At 42.2% G+C, this 15,662-nt stretch overlaps 1 protein-coding gene across 1 annotated transcript in view; it reads right to left on the reverse strand.

The window, feature by feature from the left end:
• Positions 1–15,662, reverse strand: part of tmem131 (transmembrane protein 131) — a 181,116-nt gene that overhangs the window by 5,907 nt on the left and 159,547 nt on the right. The window contains exons 34-40 of the mRNA XM_059646779.1: positions 13,935–14,080; positions 13,732–13,850; positions 13,468–13,623; positions 12,287–12,446; positions 10,176–10,297; positions 9,946–10,057; positions 9,094–9,203 (exon numbers count right to left, since the gene is read on the reverse strand). Of these exons, the coding sequence (XP_059502762.1) occupies positions 9,094–9,203; positions 9,946–10,057; positions 10,176–10,297; positions 12,287–12,446; positions 13,468–13,623; positions 13,732–13,850; positions 13,935–14,080 (925 nt within the window). The remainder of the gene's footprint in view (positions 1–9,093; positions 9,204–9,945; positions 10,058–10,175; positions 10,298–12,286; positions 12,447–13,467; positions 13,624–13,731; positions 13,851–13,934; positions 14,081–15,662) is intronic.

Raw genomic sequence — 15,662 nt, forward strand, 5'->3', positions numbered from 1 at the left:
GAACTTTAACTTTTAGATCCAGCCTATCCTAGTTTTTATGCTCTACTGAGCCTTCTCTCATCCTAAATTCAATGAATAATTAGACAAAAAGTGTACGCTGGAGAAACAGCAGACCTGGCATCATCTGTAGAAGAAAATATAGTTAAGCTTACAACTCCACGACCAATCGGAATTGGCAATAGCTAGCAAAGGTTGGTATTTATGCTGATTGTACGCTTGCCAGTGAGGCAAGGGAAAATGGGGAAGAGAGAAATCAAGAAACCACAGACTTGTCAGTCCACCCTCCCTGTGGGGAAGCAATTCTGAGGGACAGAATTAACCTGCACTTGCAGAGCTAGGATTAATCAAAAATTGCCAGCAAGGTTTTGATAAGGGGAGGTCATGCCTGACCAGCTTTTGAAGAGGTGAGTTGATAGATCAATATATTCAACGTGGTCTACTTAGACTTCAAGAGGACTATTGCTAAGGTGCCTTATGAGAGACTGAAGTTAAGAACATAGAACATAGAACAGTACAGCACAGAACAGGCCCTTCAGCCCACAATGTTGTGCCGACCATTGATCCTCATGTATGCACCCTCAAATTTCTGTGACCATATGCATGTCCAGCAGTCTCTTAAATGACCCCAGTGACCTTGCTTCCACAACTGCTGCTGGCAACGCATTCCATGCTCTCACAACTCTGTGTAAAGAACCCGCCTCCGACATCCCCTCTAGACTTTCCACCAACCAGCTTAAAACTATGACCCCTCGTGCTAGCCATTTCTGCCCTGGGAAATAGTCTCTGGCTATCAACTCCATCTATGCCTCTCATTATCTTGTACACCTCAATTAGGTCCCCTCTCCTCCTCCTTTTCTCCAATGAAAAGGAGACCAAGCTCAGTCAACCTCTCTTCATAAGATAAGCCCTCCAGTCCAGGCAGCATCCTGGTTAACCTCCTCTGAACCCTCTCCAAAACATCCACATCTTTCCTATAATACAGCGACCAGAACTGGACGCAGTATTCCAAGTGCGGTCTAACCAAAGCTTTATAGAGCTGCAACAAGATCTCACGACTCTTAAACTCAATCCCCCTGTTAATGAAAGCCAAAACACCATATGCTTTCTTAACAACCCTGTCCACTTGGGTGGCCATTTTAAAGGGATCTATGTATCTGCACACCAAGATCCCTCTGTTCCTCCACACTGCCAAGAATCCTATCCTTAATCCTGTACTCAGCTTTCAAATTCAACCTTCCAAAATGCATCACCTCGCATTTATCCAGGTTGAACTCCATCTGCCACCTCTCAGCCCATCTCTGCATCCTGTCAATGTCCCGCTGCAGCCTATAACAGCCCTCTATACTGTCAACAACACCTCCGACCTTTGTGTCGTCTGCAAACTTGCTGACCCATCCTTCAATCCCCTCATCCAAGTCATTAATAAAAATTACAAACAGTAGAGGCCCAAGGACAGAGCCCTGTGGAACCCCACTCACCACTGACTTCCAGGCAGAATATTTTCCTTCTACTACCACTCACTGTCTTCTGTTGGCCAGCCAATTCTGTATCCAGACAGCTAAGTTCCCCTGTATCCCATTCCTCCTGACCTTCTGAACGAGCCTAACATGGGGAACCTTATCAAATGCCTTACTGAAGTCCATATACACCACATCCACAGCTCGACCCTCATCAACTTTTCTAGTCACATCCTCAAAAAACTCGATAAGGTTTGAGGCATGACCTACCCCTCACAAAGCCGTGTTGACTGTATTTGATCAAGCCATGCTCCTCCAGATGGTCATAAATCCTACCCCTCAGAATCCTTTCTAACACCTTGCAGACGACAGACGTGAGACTTACTGGTCTGTAATTGCCGGGGATTTCCCTATTTCCTTTCTTGAAGAGAGGAATTACATTTGCCTCTCTCTAGTCCTCAGGTACGACTCCAGTGGAGAGCAAGGATGCAAAGATCTTCACAAGTGGCGAAGCAATTTCATTTCTCACTTCCCAAAGCAGCCGAGGACAAATCTGGTCCGGGCCTGGCAACTTGTCAATCTTAACGTTTGACAAAATTTTCAGCACATCAGCTTCGTCTATCTCTATCCATTCCAGCATGCACACCTGCTCTTCAAAGGTTTCATTCACTACAAAGTTCGTTTCTTTCGTAAAGACAGAAGCAAAAAACTCATTTCGGGCTTCCCCTACCTCCTCAGACTCCACACACAAGTTCCCTATGCTATCCCTGATCGGCCCTACTCTTTCTTTGACCATTCTTTTATTCCTCACATAAGTGTAAAATGCCTTTGTGTTTTCCCTGATTCGTTCTGCCAAGCCTTTCTCGTGCCCTAGGCTCCCAGGAAATTTAGCAAATTGAATGTAGAATTAGCTGATTAGAAGGAAGCAAAGGGGCCTGGCTGAGAGGTGCTTCTGTGACTGGAAGCCTGTGTCCAGTGGGTTCTACCCAGATCAGTGTCAAGACATTTGTTGCATGTAGCATACATAAAATGATGTATGTCAAATATAAAAAAGTGATTGATCAGCAAGTTTGCAGATGATACAGAAAACTGGTGGGGTTGTAAATAGCAAGGAGGATAACCTTAGATTACAGGACAATATAGAGGGCTCATCAGACGGCATATGGAATTAAGTGCAGATAAGCAGAAGGTAATGTAGTTGGGTGGGACAAACTAAGTAAGAGAATATATAGGGAACCATAAAAACCTTATTTAGGCCACAACTAGAGTATTGCATATAAGTCTGCAATCCATGTTATGGAGGAGAATCTGATTACACTGGAGAGGGTGCAGAGGACATTGACCAGGATATTTCCTGGGCTGGACAGTTTGAATTATGAGGAGACCGAATAGACTGAGGTCGTTTCCTTGGAGCACAGGAGAACGAGGGAGGGCATGATTGAGAGACGTAGACAAAGTAAAAGGGGGGTGGGGGGAGGAAGGGGTGGGGGGGGGGAGGAAGGGGGGGGGGTGGAGGGGGGGGGGTGGAGGGGGGGGGGGTGGAGGGGGGGGGGGTGGAGGGGGGGGGGGGTGGAGGGGGGGGGGGTGGAGGGGGGGGGGGTGGAGGGGGGGGGGGTGGAGGGGGGGGGGGTGGAGGGGGGGGGGGTGGAGGGGGGGGGGTGGAGGGGGGGGGGGTGGAGGGGGGGGGGTGGAGGGGGGGGGGTGGAGGGGGGGGGGTGGAGGGGGGGGGAAGAGAAGGGGTGGGGGTGGTGGGGGGGAAGGGGCCACAGATTTAACCTAAGGGGCAGGAGGTTGAGAGAACAGGAGGAAAATGTTTCCTCCCCACTCAGAGTGGGGTGGGAATCTGGAACAAATTGGCTTTAAGGGTGGTAGAGGCAGAAATTTCTAAAAGGAGGGAGGGTCACTCGACCCTAAACATTAACTCTGCTTTCTTCTACAGATGCTGCCAGGGCTGCTGAGCTTTATAACAAAAATAGAAATTGCTAAAAGAGAGGATGTATTCAAGGAAGCAGGGGCACTTTTTAAAAGTCTACTCTTTCATTAAGATAGGTAAGTATTCCACTCACACCACCCTCTATAAAAGGGCATTAAAAAGGTTAGCTCTCTTGCCCTTGGGAGTCATAGAAATATAGATGGCAGGAGTAGGCATCTCAAGTCTGCTTCGCCATTCAATATAATCATGGTTGATCAACCAACTTAGTGTTCTGCTCCCACTTTTGCCCCATGCCCTTTTAGTCTTGTAGTCTTAAGAACAATATGCAACTCCTCCTTGAAAGCATTCAATATTTTGGCTCAACTGATTTCTGACAGGCTGGGTGAAGAAATTTCTCATCAGTTCTAAATGGCCAATTGTATATCTTTAAGCTGAGCCCTGGTTCTAAACTTGCGAAAGCAAGCTCCACTCCCAAAGACTAAAGCACGCTGTATTTAAAACAAAGCCATTCCTTTTATTGTATTGATTGAAGGTTAATTACTGAGAAAGTGATTAGATTTGAATAATTACATTTTGTCATTCAAAACCCAAGTCTCATTGACTATCACGTTGGAACAAATTATTGCAGATGCTGGAATCTACCAAAAACAAAAATTATTGGGAATCACAGCAAATCAGACAGCTTCCAGTGTGAGCAAGCTTGCTCCTTCTCCAAAGATGCTGCCTGATTCACTGTGATAGACAGCATTTTTGTTTTCAGTCTCGCTGAATACTCTGTTCTCTCCATGTTCAGCCATTCAAACAATAATCTAGCTGTATTTTTGCTACACAAATGCAAAACTTCTCATTTATCCACACTATATTGCATCTGCCATGCACTTGCTCACTCTACCTGTCCAAATCACACTGCAGTATCTCTGCATCCTCCTCACAGCTTATTCTTCCATCTGCAAAAGCTGAAACATTACAACTGATCGCTCATCTAAATCATTACCATAGATTGTGAATAGTTGGGATCCTAGAACTGATCCCTGTAAATATCCCACCAGTCACAACCTGCAATTGAGAAAAAAAGCCCACTTAGTCCTACTTTGTTTCCTGTCTGCTGTCCAATTCTCTGTCCAGGTCAATAACTACCCCCACCCCCAAGTGCTTTAAATTTTACTCAATGTTTTGAGAGACTGCGTCAAAAGCTTTCAGAGAAGTCCAAACAAACATTCACTGGCTTACCAGATCAACTCTACTGATTACTAGAATTCTTTGAGGACGTAGACTTGTTAAGCATTACTTCCCTTTTCAAAATCCTTGCTGACTGTACTGGATTCCATCACTGTTTTGAGTGCTCTGCCATAATATCCTTGATAATGGACTTTAGCACCTTCCCTACTACTGGCATCAGAGTCACTGGTCTATAACTCTTTTTCCTGTTTCCCTTTTTAAACAGTAGGGTTACATTAGCTATCTTCCACTCTGCAAGAACTATGCTGGAATCTAAAGAATCTTGGAACATGATCAATAATGCATCCACTATTTCTATGCTTACTTCCTTAACCACTACGGAATGTAGATTATCAAGCCCAGGGGATTTGTCAGTCTTCAACATCAACTTCCCCAACATCAATTATCTACTACGATTTGCTTCAGTACATCCTTCAGTTCAGTTTGCTTCATTATTCACCCGCCTCCTGTCAACTGTAGACCCTTCCCAATGCTCTTTCTTCATTAAACCACTGATCCCGTGGTCTCACATTTCCCAGACACTAACTGCTTAAAAATTGTTCTCTCTACTATGTTAATGTAAAATCCAACTGCTCCTTCCAGATTTTGGTTAACAGCCTACATCCAGTAAGTTCTGTTCTCATTTCAGATGTCCAGTTTCTAAAAACAAACTATTTAAAAAAACTTTTATTTTCTGATTGTAAGTGCTAATAAGATAAATAGCCAGAACTAGTACACATATTGCTAAGTAGTCAAACATATTGCTATAAAATAGTTAATTAAAACCTCATTTAGAATACAGTAGGTGCTGCATGCTTCAGTAAATATTCTGGCTGCAATGTTGCAAAATTATAAATGCATATATAAAATATTCATGTCAGGTGTCTTTAAATGCCTCACCCAGTATCTAGAAACTAAGTTTCCAATTAACTGTACTGAAAGAAAAACTTTTTAAAAAATGAAATCCAATTACAGCAAAATACACTGATCTTAATGATAAAATGTTATAATTTATTCCAGTGATAATGGGAACTGCAGATGCTGGAGAATCCAAGATAATAAAATGTGAGGCTGGATGAACACAGCAGGCCAAGCAGCATCCCAGGAGCACAAAAGCTGACGTTTTAGGCCTAGACCCTTCAGAGAGGGGGATGGGGCGAGGGTTCTGGAATAAATACGGAGACAGGGGGAGGCAGACCGAAGATGGAGAGAAAAGAAGATAGGTAGAGAGGAGAGTATAGGTGGAGGTAGGGAGGGGATAGGTCAGTCCAGGGAAGATGGACAGGTCAAGGAGGTGGGATGAGGTTAGTAGGTAGGAGATGGAGGTGTGGCTTGGGGTGGGAGGAAGGGATGGGTGAGGGGAAGAACAGGTTAGGGAGGCAGAGACAGGTTGGACTGGTTTTGGGATGCAGTGGGGGAAGAGGAGATTTTGAAGCTGGTGAAGTCCACATTGATACCATCGGCCTGCAGGGTTCCCAAGTGGAATATGAGTTGCTGTTCCTGCAACCTTCGGGTGGCATCATTGTGGCACTGCAGGAAGCCCATGTCATCCAAAGAATGGGAGGGGGAGTGGAAATGGTTTGCGACTGGGAGGTGCAGTTGTTTGTTGCGAATCGAGCGGAGGTGTTCTGCAAAGTGGTCCCCAAGCCTCCGCTTGGTTTCCCCAATGTAGAGGTAGTCACACCGGGTACAGTGGATGCAGTATACCACATTGGCAGATGTGCAGGTGAACCTCTGCTTAATATGGAAAGTCATCTTGCGGCCTGGGATAGGGGTGAGGGAGGTGGTGTGGGGGCAAGTGAAGCATTTCCTGCGGTTGCAGGGGAAGGTGCCGGGTGTGGTGGGGTTGGAGGGCAGTGTGGAGCGAACAAGGGAGTCACGAAGAGAGTGGTCTCTCCGGAAAGCAGACAGGGGTGGGGATGGAAAAAATGTCTTGGGTGGTGGGGTCGGATTGTAGATGGTGGAAGTGTCGGAGGATGATGCGTTGTATCCGGAGGTTGGTGGGGTGGTGTGCGAGAACGAGGGGGATCCTCTTTGGGCGGTTGTGGCGGGGACGGGGTGTGAGGGATGTGTTGCGGGGACGGGGTGTAAGGGATGTGTTGCGGGAAACGCGGTCAAGGGCGTTCTCGACCACTGTGGTGGAATAATTTATTCCAATTTCTTTGGACCACCAATAGGGGCCACATTGTGCTTGAAAGCATTCTTTTCCCCCTCATCTAGACAAATTAGAACTAAAATTAGCAAAGAAAAGCATTTCTGAACATGGGGGCTGGGGCCAAACAGGTGGGTGGAGAAAGGATCATGACAACTGGATCCTCCCCACCAAGTTTTCCACAGCCCAGAACAGATGCCCTGAACCCTGGCACTGGGCAGACAACACAGGTGTCTGGGCATGCACGCTTCACTGCAAAGTGTCAAATTCCCTGATCTTACGGTCCCTGACTACCACTACATTCCTTTTGGCTCCCCATGATTGAGTGGTAACATGGTCATGTAATTTACCCATCCCACAGTCCCATTTTTCATCCATATAGAGGAGCCTCAAACCTGTTGGACAAGTGCAGAGACTGACACACCTGTACTCCTGTCCTCTGGGCCCCCTCATCTGCCTCATTTATGGTCAGGGTCAAGAATGCTCTGATGTAAGAAGGCTTTTACATCAGAGCATTCTATCCCAAGAGGTAGGACTGCTTCCTGGTACAAATAACCAAGATAACATTCCTCCTTCCTGATGCATTGCAGCGTCTAGGTCAGCCTCCAGTTAAAACTCTGAGCCGGAGCTGCTCAAAATTCAAACACTTACTGTAGATGTTTGCGCCCTGGATCACAACAGTGATCAATTTGAGCTCCCACATACTGCAGCTTGTACACAGCTGCTGTATTGTCAATCTTAATGAGTTTGTAATTAATTTAGTTATTCACTAATTTTGTTGCTTTCTTATTAATATACATACAATGGTAAAACTTGTGTAGAACAGGCTTCAAATCAATTAATACATACTCACTCCTGGTGAACTAGCATGAACGTCCGGCCTGAAGTTTGGTTTGGCCTTCCTGTCTTCAAATACTCTTTCCAATAGGAATGAAGTTAAATTTGCTGTGATGTCACTGTATGCCATGCACCACCAAACCCGCCCCACAAGAACTGACTGCAGACCCCCTCTTCCCAGACTGCCTCACGACAAGGCTGATTGCTGGCCCCTCTTCCAATAAATCCCTTAAATCATAAATGTAATTTGAACAGGCAAAGCTCCTTAATAAAACCATTATACTATGTAGAGAAGAGTGCAGAAATTGCAAGATTAAGAGAGAGGGCACACTTTTGCCCTTTGCAGTCACCTCCATTGCTCAAGGCAAGGAGGTGCTTCAGCAGCAAAAATTCAATTTAAAAATCTCAAAGACAGACAATGACTATCTAATTGTGTACATGCATTGCAGATTTAAATTTTGGGAGGGAAGACATTTGTAGGAATAAATGACTTTCATCTTTAAATCAAATTCAATTATCTTGTCCAAGAAAAACAGAGTGCAACAACCTCAAATTCTGGTCTCATCATCCCCAGGAAGTCAAAGGATAACTGTGAACCAAGATTTCACTCTACTATTTGCATTATGTAAAACTACCATTTTTAGTGAAACATTTGAACAGATGCATTTGGCATCTTTCTTCCAAAATATCCTAAGTATCACCCTTACAGTACAACTGAAAGGATAAGCTGGTCAGCAAGTTAAAAAATTGTCTTACATTAGAACCTGTATAGCAAGGTGTTATTTAGTGATCTCAAACAAATGCAGCGTTTATTTAACTTTAGGCTTACTGTCACATCTTTACACAAAAAAATGCTAAGTTTTAAGATGCTGAATTTTACTGTAATCCAAGATGGCTCAACGTCTCCGCAGTCCTCTTCCTGTTCTATCACTGACCAAATAACATCATATGGTTTGCTCTCTTGCTTTGAAAGTGTCTGTAACCCATGCAACAGCAATAATATGGAGAAGTCAGCTATAGCATGCAGAGTGGAACTCTGCTGTAATGTCAATTTGCATGCACTTGCAAAAAGAGAAAGTAACCCTTATGTACTTCGTTCACTTAACATGCCTAAATTACGGTGCTGCAGCTGAGATCAGTTGGTTAATAAACAGAACCCAGTAATTCTATTTTGTTTGACTTGACTAAATCACTGAATGAACACTTAATCACAGGTGAATTAAGGTGGATTTTAATCTCTACTTATTTTGGCACATTATACAGTCATTCCAGTCTGGTAAATTGCTAGCTTTGAAGTTTAGGACTTGCTTACACCATCTTTCCAGGTTTAAGTTTTAGTGTCAGAATTTTTTAAGCGTTCGTATTCATTGTTCACCTTTTAAGATTGGGGAATTGGCATGCATGAAAAGGAAGCACACTGATGCCTTCTTATGATTGACCCATCTTTTCCGCTCTATTCCCAACCTACCGATCACTCATTAGTTTGAATGCATTACCTCCAGTAAGATTGAAGGAGTTACTAGGTCCAAAGGCTGAAAATGAGTTTGGAGGAGCAAACTCAGAAGTGCTGGTGGCGCTGACATTGCATGGACTCAACAAACTGGAGCTGAAACAAAATAAAAATCAAAACCAAAAAAATCACAGACTATATCACAAATCAATGAGAGCTACAGTGAGTAAAGACGCAGCAGATTAAAAACGCAGGTGGAAAAAAAACTTGCAAATGTTTACACTCTACTGCATCCATTAATATGATCTGCACAAAGTAACGAAATGCTAGGTTCCACTTCTTAAATTCTTTCACAGGGTGCAGACATCCCTAGAAAGGTCAGCATTTGCTGCACATCCCTAACTGCCTTTGTGCTGAGTGCAAGGGCATTTAAGTCAACCACATGACTGAGGTGGAGTCATATGTAGGCCAGAGCAAGTAAGGATGGCTGATTTATTGGTAGTCTAAATAGCCTTTTGGGCAAAATAACCTCATCTCATGGTTGGTGTTATAAAGATTATCTTTTAGCTCCAAATTGTTACTATCAGAATTTAAAATTCCACCACTCGCCATGGTGGGATCTGAATCCATGCACACGGAGTGTTAGCCTGGGTGTTTGTGCCTTTTGGCAATTCAGTCACTTTGAATAGCCTCACCTGAGATACAAGTCCACCAGAAAATAAAATCTTTAACAGGCTTATATTTTAAAGTGAACAAATTGAGTTTAAATTAAAAACATTATGCTACAACTGGAAGGGAACAGTCTAAAGAATGTCATGAAATACCATTGATTTTCTTAGTTATCTTAAAACCCAAAAGATCCCAGAACCCAAGTTATGAGGCAGAAAAAAATTCTCACCTGGTGTCTGACTCATCACTGTCAAAAGAAGCCACACTATTACACAAAGGAGTAGGAATGCTGCCACAGGCTTCCGCTTTGTTTAAAGGTGCTTTCATCGAACCACTGCTGCCTGCAAGCGAATTAAAAATTTTTATAGGGCAAATATTTAATTTGTGCAAATAGGCTCATTTGAAGATGAAGTGTTCCACCTTTTAACTAGTTCAGGAACTTGATAAACTAGTTAGTACCTGGACTCTTGTCATAGCCTGCAGCCACAGCAGCAAAGGTAGGGTTGCCATTTTTCCCAGGGAGAGACGTTGATTTTACAATTTTTGATTTGCTGCCATTCATTGGTTTAATACCAGCATCACTGCAACAACAAAGATAATTCTGTAAAATTCCAAGAAAATGCACACAGGATTCAGAACAAAAAACTACACAGCTTTATAGAATTATTCTGCAATTTTTAAACCACATGCAAAACATGCATTTGAATGCATGGAAAACATGCAAACATAATATCTAATAACATTCTAATTTCTCTGCATCCATTCCGATAATTGCTCATGTCTTGTACAACATATTTCACACCTAATCGTGAAACTGTTTTCTGCAATTTTCAGTCACAATGTCAAAGGTCTTGAGAAAGTACAGTTTCCTACACTTTCAAAATCTTTACAGCTACAGCTTACAATTATGACCAACTTAAAAAGGACTTGGCTGATCGTAAAGTACTTTGGAACATTCTGAAGCTAAAGATGTAAATCTTTCTTTAAAATATGTTAATACTCAGGTCAGCAAAAGCCATTATTTAAAAGCAGTTTGAATACAGTCAGGGTCACACAGCACAGAAACAAATGATATTCGACAGGAGAGTTATTACAAACAAACCTAATTCAAAATCACCACCAACCAACATTCCTACGCATAGATGGTATAATGGTTCGAATAAAAAGCAAGGAAATTTTCCAACTCCCCAGGCCAGACTATTCACTTAATCAGCTAAACCAGCCGAGTCAGGGTTAACTGTCATCTAGATCTGATTCTTACAGTCAGCACATTATCTACAAAAGAGTGAAACCTACAGATTAAATTTTAAGCTTAAATAATTTACTTGGCATTAAGTGCCAGGTAATATCATCTCCCTTTGTATTCAGCAGCATCACTATCACTGAATCCCCTAGTAACAACATCCTTGGGGTTACCATTGACCACAGCCTGAACTGGACCAGGTGTTTAAATAACACGGTGAGAAGTGCCAAGACAGAAAAGTGGACAAAAGCTAACTTGTATCCTGGCTCTTGTGCCTGAAGATTTACCAGGTTTCACAATCAGAAATGTGATGGAAATTCTCTGCTTGCCTTGGAGTGCAGATCAAACAACATGCAGAAGGCTGGACATCTTAAAAGATAAGGTGATTGATACTCAATTAATCACCTTAAATATTCACTTCCTCATCACCAGGACATAATGGTAGCAGTGTACCAGCTGCACGTTGCACTACAATTTGTCCCTTGGCAGCAGCTTCCAAAACCAAACCCTCAATGACAAGAGCAGCAGATACTGGGGAATGCCATGACTTGCAAGCTTCCTTCTGAGACATGCACCATCCTGACTTGGAACTATATCACTTCATCTTCATTGTTACTGAGCCAAAAGCCTGAAAAATACCTCCTTAACAGCTTGGTGAGTGTGCCAACTGCCACAGTTCAACTAGGTAGCTCATAAGCACTTCAATAATGTTGAGATCAGCAAAAGAAATGCTGGTTTTGACAAAGTTCACATTCCAAAAAATGACTAAAGACACAAAACAAAACTACCACCTGAATTCCCAAGCGTGCAATAGCAATTCAAATGAAATTCCATGAAGTGCGCTTTGGGACAGAATTTATAAAATTAGTTCACGGGGTATTTTGTAATATTGGCTAAATAGCTTCATTTAACTGAATACTTTTATCTACAGCTGATTGTAGAATACTTTTTAAGAGGTGCCTCAAACTCATTAAAAAGTATTAGACAAATGTAACTTCCCACGTTTTCACATTCACATATGCGAATTTTCAAAAGCAACCTAAGCTGAGGTGAGGACTGACAATTCTCAACTGAGGTTTTAAAAGATTTAAGCAATTGAGAGATAAAATGTTGTACACGAGAGGCTCGCAGGTAACAGAGATAAACATGCCTAACAGAAGGCCTGTCAGCTGAGTTGGTTAGATGGATAGCACATGGTTCAGAGTAACAGCAAAAGCATTGATTGATTCTTATTCTAGCTGAGTGTCCAATTGGACATTTCTCTTTTGTTCACAGCACCACTTCTGTCCCCACAAATTAGGTTTACTTTGTGAACGATGGACTGTACCTATTGTTGACAATGCTACTGTAACTGGGAGCACGAAAAATCAAGTTGGGAGATGCTCCAGGTGGTGGTGATGGTGGCGTGGGCATAGATGAGCTTTGTCTCTTCAAGAAGACATCGGCATGAAGAGTCTGAATGGAAAGCTGCTGAAGGCTGTCCGAACCTGAAAATTGTTAACAATAAGTGCTCAATAACCTAAGTGATTTTAAAGTTCACTTGATTAAATAGTGAAAACTAATTGTCTCAGATAAACCTACAGAAATCTTGAAAAATAGAAACTCAATTATTCAGTGATAACTAGATACATAATGAAGTTATTTCTTTGCGTGAATACTAGACTATAATTTAAAGATTTCAGCATTCCTTAAACTGACTTATAATTGCACAGCATGATGCATGGGTCATACCTTTAAGCATCCAGAACCGTCACTAGGAAGAATGGAATTAACAGTTTAAAATCTGTAAGGTTTCTAGAATCAGAACTCCCACAACGTGGAAGCAGGCCTTTTGGCCTATTGAGTCCACACCAACCCTCTGAACAGCATCCCACCCAAGAGACCCACAATTTCCCACGGCTAATCCCCCAAACTTGCACACCCCTGGACACTATGGGCAATTTTGCATGGCCAAAACACCTAACTGGCACATCCTTGTGCTGTGGGAGGAAACCAGAGCACCCACAGGAAACTCATGCAGACACAGGAAGAACATGCAAACTCCATGGACAGTCGTCAGAGTGAAATTGAACCCAGGTCCCTGCTGCTGTGAGGTAACCACTGAGCCACCATGTCGCCTTCCACAAGTACCTTTCTGCTGCTTGGAATTTGGGTTTTCGCAGAATGACATACCAATTCAACCTACACGTGGCTCAGATAGCAAGTAAATGTACAAATAAAAATTCTGCCCCAGTTAGAATTCAAATACAAAATGGAGGTTTTGAGCTATGGGCTGGAAAATTATAGATCAGGCCATGTGCGTACAACTTTATCTTATAAAATCTCAGATTCACCACAGTCTCACGTTTTTTCAGGATGGGCAGAGATTGATTAAGCCTTTATTTGTTAAGAACTGGCTGAATATAGGAGGCACCAAACACCATTCTGACAAAAAAAACAACACAAGAAAGTCTGATCTCTCATTTCATGCCCATTGAAAAATGATCAAGCCAACTGAATTGCACTTACTGCTACTAGATTTCGGTATAGGTGCAATATCCCACTCAGGTGGAGGAGAGTCCTTCTCGCCCTCTGAGCTGCTACTGTTTCCCATTTCCTGACCAGAGCCACTTGAAAGGAATTTTACCAGTGGAGAGGGTCTTCCATCTACTAATTTACCAGGCACTAAAAATAAAATGTTAATATTAGCCTACAACATCTTTCCACAAAAAGATTACACACAGTATATCAGTCGGATGCATTTGCACAGAGCAATGCATGTGAATCCCCTACCTCTCTTTGGCAGGTTCCTTAGTTTTGGGCAATTTGTCAAGGTTGACGATACTATTTTGGCAGGAAAGGGTTTGCGTTGTTTGTTCTCTAATGGTGTAGTATATGGCAATTCCAGCGAACTTCAAAAGAAAAACAGCCAATTAACACTTCAAAAAAGTTAGCCAATTACATTTCGTCCAAATTTGATGCTAGGAATACTTTACCTTGACTTAATGTCATTTTGGGTTTCCTTTTTGACATTTCCTAGGAGTTTCTTTCCTTTAGGTTTTAAGAGATGGAACATATCTGCATCATCTTTCTCTTTGATAGACAATACTGTTTTCCCTTTTTTCTTATCTGAATCTGGAGACTAAAGGTTAAAAATAAAAGCTGGTCAACTTTAGTTTACAAGTTTGAAGTTAAGACTTCAGTACAATTATTCCATCCCCACCCGCTGAAACACACCAAAATTACCCTTCACTCAGTAATCAATTTTTCTGCCTTTTCTGAACTTCAACATTACCTTCATTTCTCTTGCTACATTGGCTACCTGAAGACCTGCACACGAAGCAATGCCATATATAAAAAGGTGGTCAGCAAAGTAATTATCCTAATGTCATTCCCATAAATTTATTCCTCTCCTCCAATAGCCAAATCTCCTTTTGACAGTACAAAGATGCAGTAACTGCCAAATCATCACAACACCTTCCACGTGAAACGGTTTTTTCCCCCTACAATTGAGTATAAAGGTGTTTAGTATTCACAGTGGAATTTCTACACTGAACAGACTAAAAGCAGATTAGATGACTACTTATCACATGTGGCACTGAGCCCCAAGCCACCTGGTCTTCAGTTTCCCATTTCGTGTGTACTGATCTCTATCTTTTACACTGCTTCAATAGGGCTCATCTAATGTTTCAGAAACACCATTTTCTTCCAGTCACTTGGAAGCTTTTGTCCTGCATTTTTATCGTCATGTCACCTAACCACTGCCTGTTCATTTTTCCCTTCATGCTGTGCATCTGCTTTTTAAAACTGCTCTTTTCCCTTATGAATTGTCCACCTGAAATATCGGCCACATGTGTGAGAATTAAATCCAATCATTAGGCTATAGATCTTCAGATGCAGTGCTGTATTTTCTGATTTTTCTTCTGATATGGAAGCTGCAGGTTCTTATACAATTAATAAGGCTGAATAAGTTCAACAGTGCAACTTTGGGAGTAGGGATGAAAACATCAATGGATTGGTACACGGTTGTCTGAAGATGTTGGCCTGAGTCCTCACAATGCTGGGCTTCAGCAAATCATGAATTTTCAAGGACATGATGTTAAGACAAACAAATTAACAGGGAGTAAAAGCAATAGAGAAGCAGACTTTGCGCATGATCGGAAGTTGGCCTATCAACAAGGGGCAGAGCAAAAAAAGACAGTGAGCTAAGGGATATATCCTGCAGGCACATATATAGAAGACAGCTGCAAAACCAGATGCACTGGTTGCACTTCTACAAACAGGAATAAAGCCATGCATTTTGCACCCTTCTGCAGCAGGAGAGGGTTAATTGTTGCATAAACTTCAGTCAGAAAGTCATGAATCAGCATGAGGTAACAATCACTATGATTGCATCAAGGAGACTTTGGAAAGGGCTGTTAAGATTGAAACTTAACCAGAATGATTCAAACAAATTATGGAGAGAAGTTGGTCATAGGTCTGGGAAGTGACAGATTGAAGTCAAATCTCTTGAAGAGGATCTTTTTAAGATTAAAATGGAATTTGACAAGAGGCAGTAAATGGAGATGCCAAAGTATCAATGGTGAAAGTTTTGTGGAAAAGCACATGCTATGTCTTACAATAGAAGAAAACATATGAATTGGAAAAGGGAAATAAATTGGTCACTTGCACTCATTTTGAAAAGTGTTGAATTAACTCACTGTGCCCAGAGCAGATCACTTGAT

Source organism: Stegostoma tigrinum, chromosome 6, assembly GCF_030684315.1.
Source record: "Stegostoma tigrinum isolate sSteTig4 chromosome 6, sSteTig4.hap1, whole genome shotgun sequence".
NCBI classification, from domain to species: Eukaryota; Metazoa; Chordata; class Chondrichthyes; order Orectolobiformes; family Stegostomatidae; genus Stegostoma; species Stegostoma tigrinum.